At 51.8% G+C, this 23,984-nt stretch overlaps 1 protein-coding gene across 8 annotated transcripts in view; it reads left to right on the top strand.

Annotated features, from left to right (window-relative positions):
- The window catches only part of ASB2 (ankyrin repeat and SOCS box containing 2), a 44,678-nt gene that overhangs the window by 5,010 nt on the left and 15,684 nt on the right, over window positions 1–23,984 (top strand). For 3 of the 8 annotated variants that reach the window (XM_054447463.2, XM_054447465.2, XM_063652032.1), the window contains exons 2-6: window positions 9,128–9,405; window positions 17,024–17,128; window positions 19,409–19,575; window positions 20,386–20,541; window positions 22,634–22,879. In XM_054447463.2, coding sequence (XP_054303438.2) covers window positions 9,128–9,405; window positions 17,024–17,128; window positions 19,409–19,575; window positions 20,386–20,541; window positions 22,634–22,879 — 952 coding nt within the window. Of the gene's footprint in view, window positions 1–3,738; window positions 3,778–9,127; window positions 9,406–12,992; window positions 13,520–16,807; window positions 17,129–17,437; window positions 18,467–19,408; window positions 19,576–20,385; window positions 20,542–22,633; window positions 22,880–23,984 lie in introns of those variants that run through there. The other 5 variants (XM_054447464.2, XM_054447466.2, XM_054447467.2 and 2 more) reach the window with 5 other exon arrangements.

The raw sequence follows: 23,984 nt of genomic DNA, 5'->3' as shown, positions 1-23,984 counted from the left end.
CCTTTCACTCAGGAGGTGGAGAAGAAGGTCGCCCATGGGCCTGGAGACTCAATAGCTCAGGGACCCAAAGAAGTAAACTGGAAGCTTGGCCTTTGTGGGTGCTTTTCTTAGCTGGTGGTGTGGGCACTGCCGCAGGTAGTGGGCATGTCCTGTGCAGAATGGATGCTCATCATTGCAACAGGGCACTTTCCACATTAAAAAAACCTTGTACAGGGAGGTTTCTCCTGTGTTTTTCCTTCTTCCCTCTCTTCCTCTCACCATCATTCTTGCTCTCTTTTTGGAGTGGCATCCTCAATGTACATCAATAAGTAAATAAATTACCAAGACTTTTCGTTAGGGTCTTAGACTCTTCGGGAGAGATTCACCAAGATTTGGGTCAGCAAGAAGCGCTCCATTTCAGATGCAGCCTCAGTCTCCTCCTCTATACAATGGGCACAGACTGTCTGCTGGCGTGGGAGCAGAGCCAGCTTTGGACAGGTTCAGATCCCTGGTTGTCACCTCCTACAGGGTTATGTAGGGGCAGTCACACCCCCACTCCATACAAAGAGAAGAGCCCTGTCTTGTGGAGTCAGCTGGGGCCTGCAGCCCTGAGCACACCTCTTGAGTCACCTCTAGCAGCCCCAGCCCAGCCTTGGAAGCCCCAAGGCCCTGCCACCCAAAAGCCAGGAGCTTGAAATCAGCATCAAAATGTCTGAGATGATGCAGCCAGTGGTGGTGGTGGCTGGGGGTAAACTGGAAGCTTGGCCTTTGTGGGTGTTTTTCTTAGCTGATGGTGTGGGTCTGAGCAAAGGTTCAAACTCCTAGCAGCTGTGAGGGCCTAGATACCAGGCCCCGGGGCAGCCAGAGGCTTGAGAGCACTGCCCCCATGGCCAAAGGCCCACCCTGGCTATGACTTGGCCACTCATAGGGGTCAAGGGCAAGGTGGCTGGGATTCCATTCCCCTTTCCTTACCAAGGTCAGATCATTTCTTAGCCAGAGCAGAGATGAAACCTCCAGAGGGATGAGGTTTAGGGTCACAGAGCAACTGACTCCTTGCCATGCCCTTAATGTTGTGTCAGAGGGTCTGATGAAGACGGCGCAGGCTGACGTGGTCTCAACCTCTGTACCACATACATTCCAGGCCTTAGTCTCCTCATCCGTGCCGTAGGAAGACCACTCTTCTCCCTAGTGCTGAAAAAGTAAAATGAGGCAACCTATGAAAGTGGCTTGGATGGAGACAGGACAAGGACCCACAGGCACCAGCTTAATTTTTGATTAGGTTTTAAAACAATAGGCCCCGGGAAGGGAAGAGAACAACGTCCTACACCCCGAGCGCCCCAGCTGGAAGCGTTTCCTTGGGTTTCCTAGGACCACCCTGGATCCTGGGGGGAAAGGCAGATCAGAAAGATAAGTTTTGGCAGAAGGAGAGAGCATTGCAAGGAAGGAGGTCGAGTGCCCTGGGTGCCAAGGAACAGCCCGGTTAATTCCCGAGTCCTCGTGTGTCGCCAGGCTAGCCCAAGCAGCCAGGTTTTAGGATTGCCTCAGCTAAGGGTCATGTGATATTTGGGAGACCTTGAAGCTTTTGGAGCAGATTTATAGAGAGTTTGTATATGTGTGTATATTATATATATAATATATGTATAATATATATAATATATATTATATTATTAATATAAAAATATATAATTATATATACTTATATATTTATTATGTGTGTATATTATATAATATATATAATACATATAGCATGTATGTAGTGTTTTTGAATATGAACACACACACACACACACACACACACACACATAGTCTCACACATAGTCTTCAGTTTGATTCTGGCCTTCACTCAAATCTTGAAAAACATCCGGTGGTTGCTATTCATTGTGTGGGATGAAAACTTGGTGTAAAATCAGATGTAGCCTCTAGTCTCTTCCTTGTCACTTTCTCCCTCAGTGTGCCTCAGTTTCCTCATCTATAGAATAGGAACTATAATACCCTTATAGATTTATTATGTGGTTCAAACTAAAGACAAATATGAGAGAGAAATTCACTGCAAGGGAAGGTGTTACGGTTATGATTCTCCCCATACCTGCTGTAGTAGGACGTAGTGACCTGAGGGTGACATGTAGATCTGAACCGCAGGCTTTGCATAAGAGCTAAACCTAAAAGGTACAAGTGAACCCTAACCAAAATACTCATGCAGCACTTGCTCCGTTTCCAGCACCGTTAAATGAATTACGTGATCACTAAATGGCCACTCTTGTCATTTGTTGGCAGTCACCTCGTGCAGAAATTCAAGCTTCCAAAGTCTAGGGCAGCAGATGATGTGAGCAGAGAGTGCAGGGCGACAGGAGGGTTCCTGGAGAGTGGGGAATTTGAAAGGAGTGGGCAGAATCCATCCTGCACCCAGGCTGGCTTCAGGGGAGGGCGTGGAGATCCCCTTCCTCCCCAAGCTCCAGCCCCATGATTGACCCTTGGGACCACCCGGCAGGCTCTGCGCACAGCCCGGGGAGCTGACAGTCACAGCGGCAGCTTTTGATCACAGCTGTCATGCGAAGGCTGGCCTTGGGGCTCATTTTCACTTTCACTCTCAATCTTGTTAAATGGAGGAGAGCTTGTGGGAATTCAAATCCCTTGGATGGAGCCTCCTAGAGAACCGCCAGCTGGGCACGAGTTTCAGGTAGCATCCTCCCAGCAGGAACAGGTTTAGGCTGTTTCACCCACTTTCTGGGGTCATGGCAGAGAATCGCAGCATCTTGGGACCTGTGGAATAACACGAGCAGATTTTTAGGGGCCACTGGCTGTGTGCCAGGTGCTCCACATTTATACCTGTTACCTCATTTCACCTGACAACACCTCCATAGGCAGGATGCCATTAATATCTTCATTTTATAGATGAGTAAAGTGAGGCACAGAGTAACCTGCTCCGCATCACACGGCCAGGAGGTGGCAGAGCTAGGGTTGAGTATAGGCAGTGGGGTACTGGGGCCGTGCCACCATCTACCACTGTGCAGTAAATTTCTCCATAACAGCTGTGCTTCCAGGGGTTTGAAGCACTGTCTTGATCCTATCGTTCATTCACCCGTCTGTCCAGCATTTATTCGATACCTATTGTGTACCTGCCTTTGGGTTAGTTCCTGGGGTTACAACATGAGTGCGACATAGTCCTGCTCCTCAGAAGTTTCTAGACTTTCTAGAGAGAGAGGCCCATAGCAGGCAGTCCAAGCAGTAGAATGTGAAGGGGGCACTTGGAGGCAGCAGAGGACTCTCAGCCATCAGGGAGGCTTCCTGGTAGAGGAGATGCTGGAGCTGTTTCTGGAAGGACCCCTTCAGGGCAGGGTAGGCTGACGAGCAGCTCCATCCACAAACACAGCCAAGGATGCCAAGTGGCTTGTGCAGCCTCATATGCCTGACCCAAGTCCCTGGCATGACCCAAGCCTCTGGTGGAGCTTGGTGTGGTGGAGGATGGCTGCCAGCCTCCTTCTTGGCCCCGCTTTCCCAGCTGTGTCTCCTCTAGCCCCCAGTTTTCTGCTAAGACATCTGGAGAGTGACCAGCTCCCACCCCAGCCCCTCAAACAACCACATAGACCCACCCCATCCACCGCCAGTTCCCAGGCAGACCCTGGCTGTCCGCAAACCTGGGTTGGTAGAGAGGGGAAGGTACTAGGAGGAAAAGGACCACTTTTTAAATGCGATTTTGGTCATCACTATAGCCCTGCCAGGGTCCATGTCTCTTTTCCCATTTCACAGATGTGGAGACTAAGGCCCAACTTAGAAGAGCGCCGGCTCTGAACGAACCAGGTACTGCTCTGAGTGGATTTTCCTGAGTAATTTACGTGGATTAACTTAAGTAACCCTGTCACAGCCACTTTACAGATGTCACCTGGGGAAAGGTGGGGCTCCTCAAGAACCAATGTTTGGGGTTCTGCAAAGAGGGCAGGAAAGGCACTCCTGAAGGCCCTGGGGGGCCAGGCCTCCCCTGCTCCACACTGGCCTTGGACTGGCCCCTCCCTCTAACAGGAAGCCTCCCTGATGGCTGGGCAAGGCCTATTAGACTCCTACTTTCCTTGGGAAAGGGCTATTTTTTATTCCAATCAGCCTCCCAGAGTGTCCCTTGAGGCTGCTGGCCTCCCTCCAAGACTTAGGCCCAGAAGGCCGCCCAACCCCCAGGCAGAGGTCTCAGAAATCAAGCTGGGCAGCAACTTCATGACAAGGGGAAACTGAGGTCCAAACAGGAGCAAGGCATCACCCAAATCAATGCCCTGTCCCAAGAAATAGGTGCTCTGACCATGTCCGTTTTACAGATGGAGAAACTACTATTCCAGAGGCTCTCCCGGCTAACAACCAGCAAAGCTGGGATGTGAACTCAGTCAAGCTGGCTCCACACGCTGCTTCATAACTTCCCCCTCGTGCTAGGGCTGAGCAGCACCACCTGTCCCCCAGGGGACGCCGCCATAGCATCCCTGACAGTTGTCACCAGCCTACGATTGCATCAGTTCAGGGACGGGGAGTTTCCTGTCCTGAAGCGGCCCGTATGTTGCACACTTACTAACAGCCAGACCCATAGCCAGACCCATTGCACACTTACTAACAGCCAGACCCACAGCTGAGCCCTTTTGACTCTACCACCAACCCCATAATAACACTTGCTAATATCTCCATTTTATGCATTTTATCCACTTTACCCATAAAGGTGGGTAACTTACCCAAGAACCCTTGAAGGCTGGGGACCTCAGTGGGAAAAGCAAGAGATATGTGGGTCCACAGTGGGGTAGGAAATTTGCCTCCTCAAAGGCAGAGTCCCTCTCTCTCAAGTAAACTCCATAACAGCTGTGCTTCCAAGGGTTTGAGCACTGTTGTGGTCCTATCATTCATTCACCTGTCCATCTAGCATTTATTAAATACCTTTTGTGTACCCAGCCTTGGGTTAGGTCCTGGGGTTACGAGTATGACATAGTCCTGCTCCTCAGAAGTTTCCGGACTTTCTAGGGAGACAGGCCTATAGCAGGTAGTCCAAGGCGTAGACCTTCTCAAGGTCCTGTCAAGGTTAAGCCCTTCTCCTCCCTCTGCATGTACCCTCCATGCAGCAGGCAAAGAGGCTGGTATGGTGCCCAGGGCACAGATATAGGCCAGGGGGTGCTGGGCAGCTGGGAGGATAGCTGGCTGCAGCTGGATGAGGACGGGTCTGCTCCAAACCCATGTGTGTGTCAGTTGCTTGGGTCAGTGCTCCTGGAATTGCCAGAAGGAGCATTGGATTTGAGGTTGGAAGATCAGGCTTTGAATCCCAGCTTTCTAGCTGTCTGTCCTCCTATAAACCCTTCCCCTCCCGCTCTAAACCTTACCTGCCTCATCTGTAAAATGGAACCAATAATGTAGGAGTATCAGGGTCCTTTTGGAAGGAGAGGGGCTGTAGAGGAATTAGGTTAATTCAGTGAAAATCCTCCTACCTTCCAGGGCTGTGTGAGGGTAATGACATGGATAATTGGCCAATGTAAAGTCTCTGAGTGGTGTCAACCCATGAGAGAGGCTTGGGAAGGGCCTGGTGAGTCTGGAATTAGCAGCAGGATTGGTGATTCTGGGTGACTATTACCTGGCTGCCTTCGCCTCCAGGAAGGCACATAGTCAGGCAAGGGCCACTGCAGCCACGTGCTATGAGTCTCTGGCCCATACCAGGCTGCAGGGCCAGCAGCTGCCTGGAGATGATGAGGGGTCCCCATTAAATAATCATGTTACCCCTTACAAGCTGCCTACACATCTTAGCTCACATATGCTTCTACAGCATAGCGAAGTAGCTTGTCTCCTTCCCGTTTTTATTGATAAACAAACTGAGGCCCAGAAAAGGGGAAGTGACTTGCCCCAGGTCATATAGCTAGTAAGTTGCAGAATTGAAAGTAGACTTAGGGGTCCTGACCTCCAGACTCAAGATCCCTCCACTCCCCCCCGGGTTTTCTGTTCCCCCACGGCCAATACTAAGTTCTTTTTGTCGACATGGCCATGGGGGATCCCCAGGGACAGACAGTTTGAGGTTTAATAACACAGAGCCAAACCAAACGTCTCGCTGAGTTGCAGACTCTTTAGAACTGAAAAATCTGCGGAAACCTTCCAGCCCCAAATCCGCCTTTTGCAATGAGAAAACTGAGGCCCAGAGTGGGACAGGGACTTAGCTGAGGTCACAAAGCACTTTGGCATTAACATGGCAATTATAGCTCAGCCTATGACTCTTAGTGCAGTGCTCTTCCCCCTTGTGCCCTGGCTTTGAGCAGACACCTTTAGATGGTGGCACCAGGATGCCAGGCCAGGTCCTGGGCACCAGCACTTCCTGCTAGTTTAGCACCATGTGCACTGAGCCCCTACCATGCACCAGGTGGTGGGGTATGTAAAGCCAAACCAGCTTTAGAGAAGAGGAGGGTGACATACCTCACTGGGCAGAGCCCCTTCCCCCGCACTGAGGGCAGACCTGGGCCAACTCAGACCTGGCAGGGACCCCAGCCACAGAGAAGCAGCGAAGGGGTGGGAAGCCAGGCCTGGGCCAGCTGGAGATGGGGGCTCCACCCAGCTGCACAGGTACCTCCTGCCAGTACCAGAGGGCCAGAGGACAGGCTCTAGTCTACCCTGCCATTTAACAGATGGAAAAACCGAGGACACAAGAGAGGAAGAGAGGTGCTCATGGCTGACTTGGGACAGAAACCCAAGTCCCTCAGTTCCCTGTCCTGGGCTCCTTTCACAATGAGTAAAACTGCTGCTACTGCTGTAAATAACAGCACTCCAAGCATCGGGCATAAAATGATTGTGAGTTCATGACCCTTCCCCTCCTCTAGTGTGGACCACAGAGTGGCCACCTGACATATTAATCTCATTGAGCAGTGGTTCTCAACTCTGGCCACACACTAACATCACCAGAGAAGCCTCTAGCATTGCATTCCCTGGGTCCCAGCCCTGAGGCTTTGAGTTCATTGATCCGGGGCCGAACCAGGTCCTTGATATGTTTTCAAGACTCTCAGCCAGGCCTGAGAGCCATCTGTTAAGATGATTTGACTGCCTATAAGAGAAAACCCAACTAACATTGGCTAAACCACAAGGATCTTCAGTACCTAACAAGTAGGCTAGGGTGGGCGGACCCAGCATTTGTTCAGCAGTTCTGCAACATAATGAAGGACCCAGAAAAACTATTATTCATTATGCCAAACTCATTGTATCAACCTGTCATTCACTGTCCTCCTCATGGTCACAAGATGGCTGCTGCCACTCCAAGCATCAAGTCCTCCAAGCACTAAGCAGAGGTTGGGGAAAGGAGTCATTCTGTTCACTACTGTCTCTTTTATTAGAAAGGAAAGGCTTCCATAGGAGCACGCCAGAAGATTTTCTGTTGTAACTCTTTGGATAAAACTAGGCTACAGTCCCACCCCTGGACTTGTCACCGGCTGAGGCGGTGAGATTGTCCCACCTGGCTTGAAGCAGTCATGACTCATCCATGGGACAAGGCACCCTGTTGCCTAGACAAAGCCAGGTTCTGCTCTCAGGGAAGATGGGGGAAATGGCCGTTGAGGGGACCATCCGCAGGATCTGCCACACCCTATGAAAATGGAGCTGTTTGGCCAGCCATGCAGTGAACTTTGACCTCCCCACATAAGGTGCTGGCCTTGGAAAGAGGATCCAGAGTCAAGTCCACCCATGAACTACTGACCACAGCTCAGGCGAAGTTCCTCTTCCCAGAAGGATCTGGGTAGGCTTCCCAGAAGAGGGGCACTTGCCCTGGGCCTTGAAGAAGGAGAAGGCTCCTCTGAGGAAGTTGGGCTCAGGTGCCCGGGTGGGTTCTCTCTGGGGCCTAGGCTGAGGGGCAGCAAGCTCCAGTGGGAAGCTCTTCTCTTGGTGATGGCAGAGGAGCAAGAGCAAACCCCAGTGTACATACTTGTCATGCATCTCCTTGACGCATGTCCATCAGCACTCACAGGCCAGGGCAAGTCATGCACATTGAGACCCATATCAACAGGGAAGGGTGGGGAAAGATCTGCCTTTATGGAAAGGGAGTGAACATTTGCTGAACAAATCAAAGTAATGCACTGGTATTTGGGGTATTTTTTTAGAGGGCCATGTGATTCAATGTTCAGCCAGGACCAAGAACCATTGACCCACACACTGTGAGTCAGCCAGCCAGAATGAAAATCAAGCTTAGTTGATTCCCCTTCATATTCTTAAAGCATTGGCACCCAACTGGAGTCTATTACTCTTTGAGGCATTTTTAAGAAAAGAGTCACTGGAATTAACACGGGATGTTATTTTAATGACTGATTTTAACTAGATCATGTGATATCAAGTAATGGGTCTGTGTCTGATTCATCTCTGGTATTCTCAGGCCTGTCACAGTGCAAAGAAATGGAGAAATGCCAGGATCTATGCTCTTGGTAACTGGTATGCAATCCTGTGTAAGCTCCATGAGGGCAAGGATTTTTGTCTGTTGGAATCATCGTTGTATCCTCAGTGCTTAGAAGAGTGCCGGACACAGAGTGGGCGCTCAACAAGTGACCTTGTAGTTAATGTATGCATAAATACACAGATAGATAGGTTACCTGGAATGGAAAAATAAACAATGGATGAGTGGATGATTGGATAGATGGATGTATGGTGGGTGGATGTGATGATGCATGAATAAATGGATGGCTGGGTGGACAGATAGGACAATGGAGGGATGGGAGGACAGTTGGATGGATGGTTGGATGGATAGAAAGATGAATGGATGGATGAATGATGAGTAGTGCTGAGAGAATAGACAGATAAATGGTCAGATGAGTAGACAGATGGATGGATAGGAGTATAGATGGAGGGCGGCTGAGTGGGTGGTTGGATAGTTGAATATATGTATAGAGGGGTGGATGGATGGGAAGGTAGATAATATATAGATCGGTGGGTAGATGGATGTATGGGAGGATGAGTAAATGGATGGATGGTGAGATGGGCTGGTGGGTAAATGAATAGATGAGTGGATAGATGGATGGATATATAGATGGATAGGTGGTTAGGTGGGTCATGTGACCAATGAATGAATTTAGAAATGAATGTGTTATTGTCAGTGAAATGCTCACCCTCCCCTGAGGGTAAACATAGCTATCCTGCAAAACTGTTCATGACCAGGATGGTTTTGGTTTCCTCACAGGGTTTTCTGATTTGCTGTTCCCTCCTCCCCACTGGGTGTCTGTTCTGGAGGCCAGGTAAGAGGTGGAGAAGGATGGCCACGCAGATCAGCACTCGGGGCAGCCAGTGTACCATTGGGCAGGAGGAGTACAGCCTGTACAGCAGCCTGAGCGAGGATGAGCTGGTGCAGATGGCCATCGAGCAGAGCCTAGCGGACAAGACAAGGGGCCCAACCACTGCTGAGGCCACCGCATCTGCATGTACCAACCGCCAACCTGCCCATTTCTACCCATGGACCAGGTGAGCAAGCCGAGGCTGATGAGGGAAGTGGGGCCATCCAGGACATCCACAGACTGTAGATCCCTAATGCTGTTAATCCAAAACCAAGGTATCCTGGTTTCTAGGTTGCCTTTCACACCTTTCCCGTTTACATTTGTTATCTGAACTTACTGAGCTCTGGCTGTGCCAGGTACTGAAGTGGGCGCTATACACACTCTGCCTCCTTTCATCTGCTTAAGGACCCTCTCAGCGGGCTCTGGGTTATAGACCCATTTAAAAGAGGAAACTGAAGCTCAGGGCTGAAAAAGAGGCCCGAGGTCACATAGCCAGTAGATAATGCTGCAGAGATCGGAGCTGCCTGGCTCCCTATCTTACAATGCAGCCTCCCTTGAAAAACATGTCTGGTGAGCAAGGGATGTCTGCCCAGCAGAGCCATCCTGTCTCCTTCTTCTGGCTCCCCACTCTCAGCCCCACCTCATCCTCTCAGTCACAGGACTTTCTAAAGCAGTGCCATCCAAATATGACACCAGCCACAACTGCAATGCACGGATGCAGTTTTAAAGGTTCCAATAGCCAAAAAAGTAAAGAGAAACAGGTGAAATTAATTTTCATTGATAGTTCACATCTGAAGTATCACCATTTCCACCAATAGATTTATATTTCCATCAATATAAAATTATGAATGAGATTGTTACTGTTTCTTTTTGCCCATCAAGTCTTTGAAATCCAGTGTGTATTTTACACTCACAGCGCATCTTGATTCAGACCGGCCACGTTTCAAGTGCTCCCTAGCTACATGTGGCCAGTGACTGCCTTATCAGACGGTGCAGATCTAGAAGACACCTTCTTTGTAGGAGGCGGGAGCTAGAGAGGTGATTAAGCAGAGTGGTGATTGATCTTAAAATGCATTTGGAAAAGACCTATATAAGCCATAAAATTGCTTTTGCTCCCCACTCCCGCCCCCAGCCAAGGTCAACTGTGTTTGGGCATGAATGGCAGGGCATGGAAATTGCTGTGACAATTGTGTTGGGGTTACTTTGAGGCATGGGCCACAAATCTCATTGTGTACAGCAGCCAGCTGGCTCCCCCTGCGTGACCTCAGGCAAGTCACTTAACCTCTCAAAACCTCAGCTTCCTTCTCAAATAACAACAACAATAAACAGACTTTTTCCGATGTGCAGTCACAGTTGACAGGGGGTGAAGGTGGGTGATGGTGCATCTCAGCCCTGTCCCCTAAGTGACTTTGCCCTTGCGGAGGCTGGACCATTTCCTTCAGGCTGGCTGGGCAGAGGCCCAGAGCTGAGGAGCCCCTTTTAAAGGGGAAGGCAGGCAGCTACTTTGGGCAGCTGGAAAGAGTATGAAGACCCCAGGTTACTAAGCTGCCCCCGAGGACGTTCCATTCCGAAACCCAATCTGAAAAACAGAAACCTGAAGCGAAGGACTGGGTTCATCTTGGCTTGTGCTCAAGGTGGCCCTGGTTCCTGTTCTGGCTGGTTCAGCAGAAGACAGGCCACAAGTTCCTCTTTCTCAAGAGGGGGTCAGATAGAGATAGGTCATCCTTCCTCTGAAGACAGGGCCTGCTGCATGAAGCCAGCACGTCCCCCCAGGTGTCTGCAGCCTTCTCCCCAGCCTAGGAGCCCCCTCAGGAGTCCCAGGGGTGCTTGGAAACATTGGAACGAAGTGGGCCCTCGGCGTCCAGACCCTGACTCTGCCTTCATCTGGTGGGTAAGGAAATGGAGGCCCACAGTGGGCCATGAACATTTATTCAGCTTCCTGCGGAAAAAGCTCTCCTGGAGAACTAAGACCATTTCTCCCAGGTCAAGCAGCCCTCATCTGAGGTCCAGCCCCACAAGCAATATAGCAGAGGAGGGTCAACCTGCATCTTCTTACTCTAGGAGTGACCTGAAACCTCCTAGGTTCAGTTCTGCGCCTCTGGAAGGAGGCTGGGCTTGGGCCCTGCTGGGAAGAAAAAGCCCTTAGATAGAATGTTTAATGCAATTCTCCTCCCCTCAAATGCACATTGAGCACCTCCCATGTGCCTGCCACACATTAATTCACTTAATGTTTACAAAAGCCACCCAAAGTGGATTGCTTCTGTGCCCATTTTACAGACGACAAAATATGCCCACAGCAGGGCCAGGCATGGAACCAAAGTCTGTCCCGCTCTGAAGTTCAGACACTTCACCAGGCTCTGCTGATGCTGTGAAGGCCTCTGTTTCCTTCCCCTACCCTACCTTGAGGTGAGGTTTTCACCTCATTACGTCCGTCTCCCACTCACAGAGGCCCAGGGTCCCCAAATTCACACGGCACACACGCACTTGTGCCCTCACACCCAGTCATGCATTACAGTGGGTGCAGGACCTGAGACAGTCCTTGTTCACTTTTGTCTGTCCAAATAAATCCACAGCAAGTTTAGCAATAGGATGTCACCCTTGTCCCCAGGCAATCCACATGGCAGCTCCTTCTCATCTTCAGATCTGAGATTAAGCGTCACCTCCTCAGCCAGTCCTGCCCTGACCACTCTCCCGGGCCAACTGGTTTTTCACCTCTTCCTTGTTCTCATGGCTGTTTCCTTTGTGGCCTTGACCTTTGACTTACAATTCTTATTTATTTGTCTGCTTCTGCCATTACCCTATGCCTCCAGTGAAGCGCTGTGTCTGACCTGTGGCAGGCACCACATGGCTATCTGTGAATAAGTGAATGGGTGAATAAAGGAATAGATGAAAAGGCAGCAGAGTGGAAAGAGAAGTAGGTCTAGAGATTCGAATTCTTCCTCTACACTTACTGGCTGTGCAACCTTAGGTGGGTTGCTAACCCTATCTGGGCCCCAATGGCCTCATCTTTATAACAGCAACAACAAAAACGTGCTGTGCTCCCCTTGCAGTATTCCTGTGAAAAGCAAATAAGATGAGGTGGGCATTGGAGCCTTCCCACATCTTGCAGCTCGTATTGACCTCCCAGGCCCTGTCCGAGTGCTCCAGCACCAACCTCATGACGGCCTCTGCTTCACAGACAAGCTTCTTGGGTCTTCCTGGGACACCCTCCTGAGAGTGTTCCCAACTAGACTGTGGCCTCCTTGGGGACAGAGAGCTGAGCTGATACTGTTTATTTATTTATTTATTTTTGTATCTCCAGTGCCCAGCTTAGAGCCTGGATCATTGTAGCTACCTAATAAGTGTTTTTAAACAAATAAACACCTTTGAAACCAGTAAAAAGCTCTAGCAATGTAACTGATCATTATTATATTGTGACTAAATGGAGTCCACTGAGTCTTCGGGATCTTGGAAATGAAAGATCAGTATCCCAAAGAACACAGAATCCTGTAGAAAACCTTTTCCCAATTTGCTTCTGTCCCACCTCAATGTAAGGGACAGAATTTGATGAGGATCAAATGAGGATCATTTGCCAAGCTTTGGTCCCCTAAGGGACCCCAAAGAGACAGACCTAGCTTCCTGTTCCATGGAGAAGTGGGGTCCATGAACCCATGAAGTGCAGAGCCCAAGGTTCCCATGAATGGACCAGCCAGAGTGAGTCCAGGAAGCTGGGTCTTCATAATCTTTAAACTTCTGCATTTTATTTAAGATACATTTCTGAGAAGACAAAGGAGGAAAACATGAAGCGGGAACTGGCTGAGGCTGTTGTGTGCACAGCTTCAAACAACTCAAATCAAGCCACCCACACTCACTGTGCACTTATGACATGCCAGGTTGTGAATCAGGGCTGGGCCCTGCTCTCCCTAAGACCACAGTCTAAGGAGGGTGAAGGCCCAGAACTACCTGATGACACAGCAGGGAGAGCACAGCTTGCTCAGTTACAGAGGGACACTAGAAAAGGTCAATTAACTTAGTCAAGGAAGTAGGCTTTGCAGGATGAATAGGAGTTCATCAAGCAGACTAGAGGAAGCAAGCCTCTTTGAGCCTCAGTTCTCTCATTTGCAAAGGAAGCCAATTACTTCTCTTCACCAAGTGGACTGGGGAATTAAATGAGATGCTTGGTGTAATGTGCCTGTTATAACAAGTACTCAATGAGTCACAGCTATGGATAGGAAGGCAGAGTCACAGCAGCTTGGAATTCACGTTCTCCTCCACATGTGATTCTTCTCTGATCAGCCCAGAAAGGATGGACTGGCTGGTGGGTAAGGGAAAAACAGAAACCTCCTGGGTGGGAGGCCGATTCCAGAGACTGCGCAGGAACCAGGGTGGGGGTTAGTTCCATGCTATGAGCTCTTCTCTCTACCTGAGAGGGCAGCGGACAGGCTCTCCAGGAGTATGAGATCTTGGTCCACAAACACACAATACCAAGATTGCCATATGGGGTTTTAATCCTTCAAAGACTTTTGTTTGTTTTGTTTTATTTACTTAAATTTATCAAGCACCTACTGTGTGCTAGGCATCATATTCTTGATATCTGGGCTGATGTACGTTGCCGTGAGGCTCTGGTGAGAGAACAGAGGGCCTGGCACAGTGGCAGGCATAGGGTAGACTCATGGCACAGTGGCAGGCGTGGGGTGGACTCGTGGCATGGGGTGGGCGTGGGGTAGACTCATGGCACAGTGGCGGGTGTGGGGTGGACTGGTGACATGTTGGTGGGCGTGGGGTGGAATCTCGATTTTGTTAGCTCCCTCCTCTATTAAGGTGCCTACCTGCCCCCTGCATTCAGCCAGGCCCAGCCCAATCACTGCCTCCCTGGGGCTGACCCGGGCTTCTTACTAACTCAGACAGAGCAGCCATCCATTGACTCACCGAGCGACTAGGAGCACTGTCCTCCCAGCCCATTCTCTGCTCTCACTGAGCCTGACCGTGCCTGAATTCATGACAAGCTGGACTCCAGGGTCAGGTGATGGTGACACACTCTCCACCCCAGAACCTGCCCAGTGACACACAAAGGACAGAGGCCCTACCTGGGGCTCTTCCAGGGCATGACCTACACCCACATCCTGCCGAGGCCAGGCTCCTCTCGCCTCTGATGACTCAGCCCAGGAGGTTTGCTCTGTTGGGAATTCCCCTGCTTGGGGCCCGAGGGGAAATGGGGCCTCCAGCCTTGATTGGCAAGAGCACGAAACCCAGTCGGGGTCCCTGGCTCCCCAGCCAGCCCTGAGACTTACGACTCAGTAACTCTGAGCAGTCGCCTTGCCCTGTTGCCAGCCCCAAAGCCAGTGGATGCACCCGGATCTCAGTGCTCCCAGAATAAGCCCTTCTGCCCCGATCTCAGCCCGTCCTCTGTGACTCTGTGGCTGTGTGTGGCCTTGTCTCCCTCCCTGCTGACTTCCAAATATCCTCAGGATCCACAAAAAGATAAATCTTAATGAGCTGCATCACCACCCAGAGTGGCTCTGGGACCGAGCCAGAGCTGGGAAATCTCTGTTGAATGGAACTCAGTCTGACTGTTTCCTCATCTGCAAAATGGGAACAGCACACCCGCTGCTTCCATCAATGGTGGCAGGAGAATAGAAATGAGGAGAGGCTCGGCATGCCTTTGTGAACATTTGCCCTGCACAGTTGTTAGAAACTGTCATCATCACCATCTCCCTCCACCTCCATCAACCTCAACATCCCGGCCACCATTGCTGCTGCTATTACTATGCAGAGACAGGTCCTCGTTTAGGATGGCACAGTGGGCTTTTTCCCAATGCTTTATTATCCTGCTAAAAACATTCTAACAATGGCAGGTAACTGGAGGCCACACATGCACTAAGTGTGAGGGTGGCCGTGACCCGAGGATCCTGGGAGGTGGAAGCCCAGGGCCTCATCAAGACGACAGGGCTGGAAACAGCTGAGGTGAGCCTGGCCCCAGGCTGCCTCCACCTGCCGGCTGTCTCTCCTTCTCAGGACCAGGCACTCCTGCAGAGGACACTGAACCCAGCAGCTGTTAGGGCTGAGGAGGGGCCCTGGCTCTGGAATCTGTTGGACACTGAGTCTCTCCACAGCTACAGAAACAGTGAGGACATCCCCAGTCTGGACCTGGTCCCACTTCTCCATTTTGCAAATAAGGAAACTGAGGCACAGAGAGGGGATGGGGCTTGTCCAAAGTCACAGGGACAGTCAGTGTGGAGGTCGGAGAGCTGGAGAAAGGACGAAAAGGCAGGAAGAGGCCAGGCCTTCAGAGGACAGGGTGGCATCAACAGCTGGGCAAACAGTGGCAGTCTGAACCTCTGCTCCACTCGCTGTCCCGCTGCAGGTGACCCTGCGCAGTTACATCCCCTCTCACAGCCTCCGTGTCCTCATCTGTAAAAGGCACTCCCATCTAGGTTGATGGATGTGGATAAATGAGGACACATGAGGCGGTGTCCCGCCCACCCCAGTGAGGGTCAGTAGAAGGCCAGAAGCAGGGGATGGGAGAAGGAAGGTGGGAGGGAGTGACAGCGGTGAGGATGAGGAAGGCAGCCAGGTCTGCAGCCAGCCCTGAGAGGGTGAAGCAGAGGGGTGAGCAGGTTCCCCTCCTCCTGCCACCCTTGCTCCTCTCTACCAGGCCCTGGCCTTGCCGGGGTGTACCCACAGAATCTGTAGGCTCTGGCCTGGCCAGAAAGAGTGTGGGTGCTTCTCAGGGTCATAATTACCCCATGCCCCACAGGGTGTGAGTCACCGGTAGCAGAGTCCTCCCCAATCCCCCCCAGAAGAGTGTGGTGAAAGGCCAGTGCCGCTGGGGTGTCGAGAGTGCCAGGCCTGACCTACTGGGGCTGGTACTGAGGGGCCGACAACCTCAGGCCAACTCAGATTTGTGGAGCGGCCATCCCACCTCCTTCTGGCTCTTCCACCCTCACAAGAGCCTGGTGGGGCGGGAAAACTGAGGCCTAGAGAGGCAAAATGATGATAAAATGAATAGTTAGTACATGTGGAACACCCTCTGTGCCTCACACTCCACTAAGCTCCTCACACCATTCACTTACTCAGGCCTCACCGGCCCTCGAGCACAGGCTGTTTTCATGCCACCTTGCAGGAGGGGGGACTAAGGCACAGAAAAGTTCAACCTGTCTCACGTCACACAGCCAAGGAGTGCCAGAGCCCGGATGTGAACCTGTATCTGTCTGACTGCAGCCCTGGTTCCGACGCCCTTCCTCATGCATCCTATAATAACACTATAGAGGTTACTATAGTGTCTGCTCCTACCCATGGGACAAGATCCCCTAATGAGGAGCTGGCAGTGGGCGTGGGGGGCACAGGTACAGCTTGGCTTCTCAGCTTTGCTCCCCTATCCTCTGCTTTGCCATGAATCTCTCATCCAGCCCTGCAGGGATCTGCCTGGCCAGCGGTGAGCCTGAGCCCCTTTCATCCTGGGACCTGCCGACCACGGCTCACATCCTCCTGGGTGAAGAATGTCACCTTGCTTCCTATCTGCCTCTTTCGTGGTTGGCTGGGGAGGGGGACCGGGGGGTGGGGTGAGGTTAACCTCATTGTTGTCTTATATGGTCATTTAAATCTCCCAGGGCTTCCTCCAAGGGCCAAAAATAATCCGGAGACACAGCAGCTGCGTCCAGCACACAGAGAGGACCCGGCCATCTGCTTTGGTTCAGAGCCCTGTGTCTGTCTGTCAGTCAGCTCTCCCTGGCTCTCCCTCCATCCTCGTTCCTGCCTGAAGCCATGACCCGCTTCTCCTATGCAGAGTACTTTTCCCTCTTTCACTCCTGCTCTGCACCCTCCAGGTCCACTGCACCTCCTGAGAGCTCGCCGGCCCAGGCCCCAGTGGGCTTGTTCCAAGGGGTCATGCAGAAATACAGCAGCAGCTTGTTCAAGACCTCCCAGCTGGCGTAAGTGACTCTTGTCTGGCCCCAGGACCATCCAAGTTCACTCCCCTAACTGGGATGGCAGGGAGGGTGGGAAGCAGGCCCACAGCCCCCAGGAGGGCAGAGGGCACTATGGAGGCACCTGCCAGGTAAGCTCCTTCTAGGGGTGTCCCCCTGGGGCCCCGCTGCTCCTGCTGAGCTGGACTTGGTGGCCACAGACTTCAGTCCTCAAGGAACTGCCAGCCAGGCATGCTGGTGATCTCCCCTCAGATGCCCCCAGCATGGGACCTGAGTGCTGGAGGAGCCCCATGGGGCTCTGAAACTGGGGACCCAGCACGAGGGAAATTGGGGAGATGGCCTTAAAACCCCAGAGGCCTAGGAGAGCTTGGAGTTGAACTTGATGAGTTGGCTGCACCCTTCTGTTTGTCCCAGTCTCACTTTCCGCCATGCCATCTCTCTGGGTACATCCAAAATGCCCACACCCACAGCCTTTGTTTTGTTTATTTGCCCTTAGTTGTGAAGTGCCAGGTGCTAAAATCCAGAAATAATCTAAGCTGCAGGGGTTCTGTTTGCCTGGCACCAGGGGGCAGGGCTAATGGGTTCCTTAGAAAATAATTCTGCCTCCCTCCCCTCTCTGTACCCCTGGAATAGTGATCCCGGAAGCAGCCAAAAGCAAAAGAGGGACCCTATCACTGGAACTGCATTTCCTCACTCAGTTACGTTGTAGAGAAGGGAAGAGGCAATTGGCCAATATTTTCTTTCTCCTTCCCAGTCTTTTTCAAATCCTGCCGCCCTCCACTTCCTTGGTGTGGTGGGTGTGTGGAGTGGTTGACAATCTGGAAAAGGGAGACCCAGTGCTGGTCTCAGCTACTGCCACCTCCTGCATGACTGCCTGAGAGTCGCTGTCCCCTCTGAGTCTCCCTTCTCTGCAGGACATGGCTGGAGAGGGCAACGTGACCTCTAGGGTCCCGTCCAGCTTACTACTCTGATAGCCTGACACCCCCAGCACCCTCCTCCACCCACAGGGTGGGGACTTTGTCTGAGGTCACGGAGAAGCTGTGAATGTGTGGGCTGAGAGCTCCAGGGTCCTTGCATCACAGCTGGAGAGACCCAAGCTGGGCGACAGGTCCTGAAAGTGTTCTCACGACACTGCACCACGCCCTGCTCACCGAGGCCACGAGAAAAGCCAGCCCTCCTCCCTTCCACTTCAGCTGGGGTCCCTTTGGAGACATTCCAGGAAAAGGGGGGCACATACCCCCACTGGGCTTTTCCTGATGCTGACAGGGGCTGCTCTGGCTGCTCCTAAGTGGAACTCGTCAAGGTGGCAGTGACGGTGCTGATGGGGACTTCAGGACTTATCTGGTCAGTTTCCCATCGTCCTTGCTGGGTCTGTTGCTTCACCGGCATCTGTGCTCTGATGCTATTAATAACCAGAGAGCCCGAGAGTCAGGAGGAAGTGCTGCTCACGCTGGAGGAAGTGGCTGGGAGAGTGCAGGGGCTGGTGGCAGAGACCCCCCAGAGCCCATCCTAGCCCAACATGGCGTGGGTGTCCTGGGAATGAGGCCTGCCTCCAGCCTCACCTTCTCCATCTAGGAAATGGGACTATTGATGCAGAACCCTCCCCAAAAGTGGATCTGAGAGGCATAGCATCGTGGTTCTCATGGACTCTCCAAGGATGGGGTAGGGAGCTCAGTGAATGAAGGAAGGAAGGAAGGAAGCAATGAATGAACAAAGGGATTTTAACAAGCCAAGCAAGGAACGGCTTCACTTTAGCCCTCAAATCTCTTTGACATTCAGAAGTTTTAAATTGTGAAGGCTTCAAATTTATTAATCCTTCCAGTATATATTTTTTTTCTGCAGCTGGATGTACTGGGAGTAGGAATAAGCGACAGGGCAAGGAGAGGAGTTGGAAGACCCCAGAGAGATGCTCAGGGTTAAGAGCGGCCCCCGAGGTGGGCGTGCCTGGTAAACGCTAGAGTGCTATACTCAGGGAAAGCATTTAATTATCACAAGGGCTTCACATGTGGGTGGTTAGCCACCCCCTAGGAGGCTGGCATTGTGTGCCTGAATCCTCTTGGTAGAATTGGTCTTGGTATAACATTCACGGCAGCCATGGAAAGCCACAGGGATGGAGGGGTCCCCCAGTCCTCTTGCAGCCACTGGGCTGCAGGGGGCTGAGTGCTCATCCTAGAACCAGCAGGGACGAGGACCGAGTGACTCCACTGCCAGCACTCCCTGGAAGAGAGGCCCCCTGGCCTGGCCTTGGCCTGACCTTGAGGACTGACCCACTCCTTGCTCTCACAGGCCTGTGGACCCCTTGATAAAGGCCATCAAGGATGGCGATGAAGAGGCCTTGAAGACCATGATCAAAGAAGGGAAGAATCTCGCAGAGCCCAACAAGGAGGGCTGGCTGCCGCTGCACGAGGCCGCATACTATGGCCAGCTGGGCTGCCTGAAGGTCCTGCAGCGAGGTGAGGGCCGGGCTCTGATGGTGGCAAGAGGTGGGAAAGGGACTGGGGGAAGGGCTGCCGCTCCTGAGGCTTCATGTTCTTTGCCCACAACCATCTTGGTGAGAAGGGCGGGCAAGGCTGTCACATTCATTTGTCAGTTAGTCATGGAGTTACGAGAGGGGAAATGAGTTGTCCCCATCCCCTGCTGCCACCTCTCCAGGCCTCCGAGGACAGGAGAGCCTAATTCCTAGAAAAGGAATGAGGGAGGGCTGACTTTTAGAAGAGCCACTGCCAACTTGTTCCAGAATGTCCCAGGGGCTGATTTGGTGTGAAAAATACTGCAGCTGTGCCTGTGCCCAGCCAAGGCTATCCCCCACCTGCTGTGGGGCTGCGGGACAGTCATGCCTCCTCTCTGAGCCCTGTCTTCCTACTGAGCCAGGTTCAGAAGGGCAACTCCTGCAGGCAGATGTCACCTCTGCCCTGAAGCAGCACAGACCCCACACAGCCCCCGACACTCCAAGAAACCACGGCATGTAACAGTGGGTTTCCAGCAATGGCTGGTGTGAGTTCGAGGGAAGGACAGGAGTATTCGAAGAGGGAGGGGCTCCATTAGGGAAGGCTTCTCAGAGGACGTGGCATCTGAGCTTGGACTTGTATGAGCAGGAAGCTAAAATGGCCCTGTGAAAGGGCCAGATGAATGCAGTCTGTAGTTGGTAAATTTCAGAGGATGTCATCCATTGTTCTTGAAATTGGGAGGCAATCGGGAAAGCCTCTGTGTTGCGGGGCTGAGTATCTTCCTCCTACATGAGTTTCCCGGTGGGCCCTCCCTAGCGTACCCAGGGACCATCGACCAGCGCACCCTGCAGGAGGAAACAGCCGTTTACTTGGCAACGTGCAGGGGCCACCTGGACTGTCTCCTGTCACTGCTCCAAGCAGGGGCGGAGCCGGACATCTCCAACAAATCCCGAGAGACACCGCTCTACAAAGGTGAGGTCCCCACCCCGGAGTGAGCTTTCCTGAGGAAGAATCCAGAAGCTGGGCGGGCAACAGGGAATGTTGCTCCCATAAGTGCATAACCCCCAACGTGGCCCTGCTCAAATGCACAATTTATGTAACCGAATCATTCATTCCTGCATGTATTTTACCAACATTTTCCAACTGCATCCCATGGGCCAGGATGCTGAGGGACACTGAGGGCTTGGAGCTGAAAAGCTATAGTCCAACCTGTGCACCCTCTCAGCCCTGTAGGCACCCACACACAGACAGCAGTAAAGGGCTTGGCAGGAGGCATTGTGGGAGCATGGGGGATGGGCACCTAGAGGAACCGCAGAGGAGGAATCACCTGCTTGCCAAGCAGCAGGAACCGCACAGGCAAAGGCATGAAGGTATGCGAGAGCATGTACCTCTGGGACATTTGTTTAAGAAAAACAAGGCCTCCTGGCTTACTCAGTACATCATCCATGGACATTTGTTGGCTGCCCTAGCAGTACCCAGAGTCAAAATCTAAATAATCACAATAGCTAGCATTGATTGAGTGTTTAGTATGTGCCAGGCACTGTTCTCTTATGGACCCCTCATGTTCATCTACACATGAGGTAGGCACTGCTGGTATCCCCTTTCACAGATGAGGACCTAAGGCACCATGACATTAAATGGGTTGCCCAGGATCACACAGCTAGCAAGGGGTACCCCAGTGGTTTAAACTCAGGGAGGTGGATGTCACACTGCCCTCAACCACTACATTCTAAAGCATCCTGTCCATGCCTACATGCTGAAGCAATCAGCTGGGGTCTTACAAAAATGATCAGGCCTTTGTACTTGGAAAAATTACAGATATCCCTGATTTCCCATGTGTCTATCCACTGCTTGGAACAGCTTGGGCAGCAGGAACTGAGTAGTAGGTCACTGGATCCACTGCAGACCCACCGTGGAAGTGTCTTCCCTGGAATCCATGCCTGCCAGGGCGCCATGGCTATCACCTGGAACCTCAGCTGTCCAAAGGGAGTGCTCAGGAAGCTGGGCAGCCCACAGCCAGAGCTTGGCCCTGGTCTTGCAAGCACATGTACTATGTGCCAAGCACCATGCTCACGCCTTACACACAGTCTCACTCCCATAGCATCTGCTCAAGAAGGTTTTATTCTCTCCATTTTACAGGTGAGAAAATCAAGGCTTAGAGAGGTAGAAGGCTTGGCCTATGGTCCTGTTTGAAACAGTACACAGGCAGCCCTCCTACCCCTGCTGCCAGTCTCCCCGACCCATTCCTCACTCCTCCTCCCACTGACATAGACACAGAGAAGCTTCCAGGGCTGGTTAATTTGGACAAGTGCCCAGGTGACTCCAATACCACCTGCAGCTCCTGGTGAGAACTCTGGGGCCAGAGCCAAGGGCACGTTTGGGGTCTAGAGAGAGATGAGGCTTATAAAGGAGGTTAGAGCGGGTCAAGAAAGACTTGCAGAGCTGTACTCACAACGTGCATTTTACCCTGAACGAAATTAGTAGCCTTTGCTGGAGCAGGGGGAAGTTCAGCAGGATTATGACACCGTCCACTCCTCATCTAGAAAGATTCTCCCAGCCTTGGTAATGTGGAGGACTGAAGCAGGTACCATTGGAAGGGGAAATGACAGGGACATCCTGGGACATCCCAGGGGACAGAGACCTTCAGCCTGACTACCTGGGTTTGAATTCCAGTTCTGCCACTTAGTATCTGTGTGACTTCGGGCAAGTCACTTACCCTCTCTGTGCCTCACCTTCCTTATCTGTGAAAGGGGATAACATCACTACAGCCTTTAAGGGGATTTGGGAGGATTAAATTAGTTAATCCTGTAAAATGTGCTTAGAACAGACAGCCTGGCATAGAACCAGTACTATGCATATGAATCAGCAAGTATTCTTGCTAATGTTAGTATCAGTATTACTTTTAGTCGTCTATCCCAGGTTCAATGCAGGAATTGGAACTTAATACACATGCAGTGGAAAGCTGAATGAGTGGATGAGTGAATGGACAGGCAAATGAATGCAGTCTCTGCTGGCCAGTTCCTGCCAGGCCCTGCTGACCATCCCTGCTTCCCCCTGAGCACAGCCTGTGAGCGCAAGAACGCGGAGGCAGTGAAGATTCTGGTGCAGCACAACGCAGACACCAACCACCGCTGCAACCGTGGCTGGACCGCTCTGCACGAGTCTGTGTCTCGCAATGACCTGGAGGTCATGCAGATCCTGGTGAGCGGAGGAGCCAAGGTGGAATCCAAGAACGCCTACGGCATCACCCCCTTGTTCGTGGCCGCCCAGAGTGGACAGTTGGAGGCCTTGAGGTTCTTAGCCAAGTACGGTGAGTGGCTAAAGGTTCCTAGGTCATGCAGTCCCCAAAGGGCACACGGGAAGGATGTCAGAGGTCACCTCCAAGGGAAGGCGAGTTAGGGGTCATCTTGTGGGCACACTGATGGAGTGAGAGTTTCCTCCTAGAGTACTGTGTTGAGAAAGATGCTGAGGCTGTGTCCAGGCTCAGTGGGAAGAGCGTCAGGATCCACTAGTGACAGCTGCCATTAGCACAAATATGGGGGGTGTGGCCCACGAACCACCTATTTGCCATTTATAATCTATTCCAACATTTTCATTTTACAAACAAGGAGTCTGAGGCACAGAGAGAGGAAGTGACTTATCTATAGTACTATAGCAAATTAGTTGTAAAACTAGCTAGACTCTTGGTCTCCTGACACCCCAGCCGCTTCTCTTTCCACCACATCACACTTCAGGGCCAGAAGGAACCTCAAGCAACATTTAGATCACCTTCCCCTTTTATGGGGATGAACTCAAGGACTAGGATGGGAAAGTGATTTGTCCAAGGTCACACAGCAAATTAGTGGCAGAGCTGGGACTTGAACCCAGGTCTTTGCCCTCTTTGCCTGTGAAATATCTTAATGGGAGAAAATAACACAATACTGCCTGCATTATGATGGCCCAGTAGCAGAAGACCCTGAGACATGGCAGACTTGCTTTTGGTTTCAGAACCTTATATCCTGGTCTTCCCCAAGAACGCCTTTGATTTCTTTTCTCTCTCCACGGAAGTAACCCTCTCTCTCTAGCAACAGAGAAGCCAGAGGTAATCCAGATGCTGAGGCTGAACTGTAGTAATCTGTTGAGGACTTGCTAAGTGTGAACACAGACTGGGGCAATGGAGCTTTCCCCATAGCCCCATGTGATAGGTAGTACGCTCGTCCCATTTTATAGATGAAGAGACTGAGGTTCAGAGAGGTTAACTAATTGGTCACAGTTCAAGCCTGGATGCTGACCCACTGCCATCTGACTCCAAACTGCACATGCTTTGTGCTCTGCCAGCCACCCTACTCTGTGAGAGTCGGCAGCATGGGACTCTGCCCAGGTAAGCTTCCATGCCTGAGCAGTGGGGAACATAGGTGCAGGCCATTCCCTACAGC

The sequence above is a fragment of the Pongo pygmaeus genome, chromosome 15, assembly GCF_028885625.2.
Source record: "Pongo pygmaeus isolate AG05252 chromosome 15, NHGRI_mPonPyg2-v2.0_pri, whole genome shotgun sequence".
NCBI lineage: Eukaryota > Metazoa > Chordata > Mammalia > Primates > Hominidae > Pongo > Pongo pygmaeus.
Note: the sequence above shows the minus strand (reverse complement) of the source record. Positions and strands in the feature narration are given on the sequence as shown.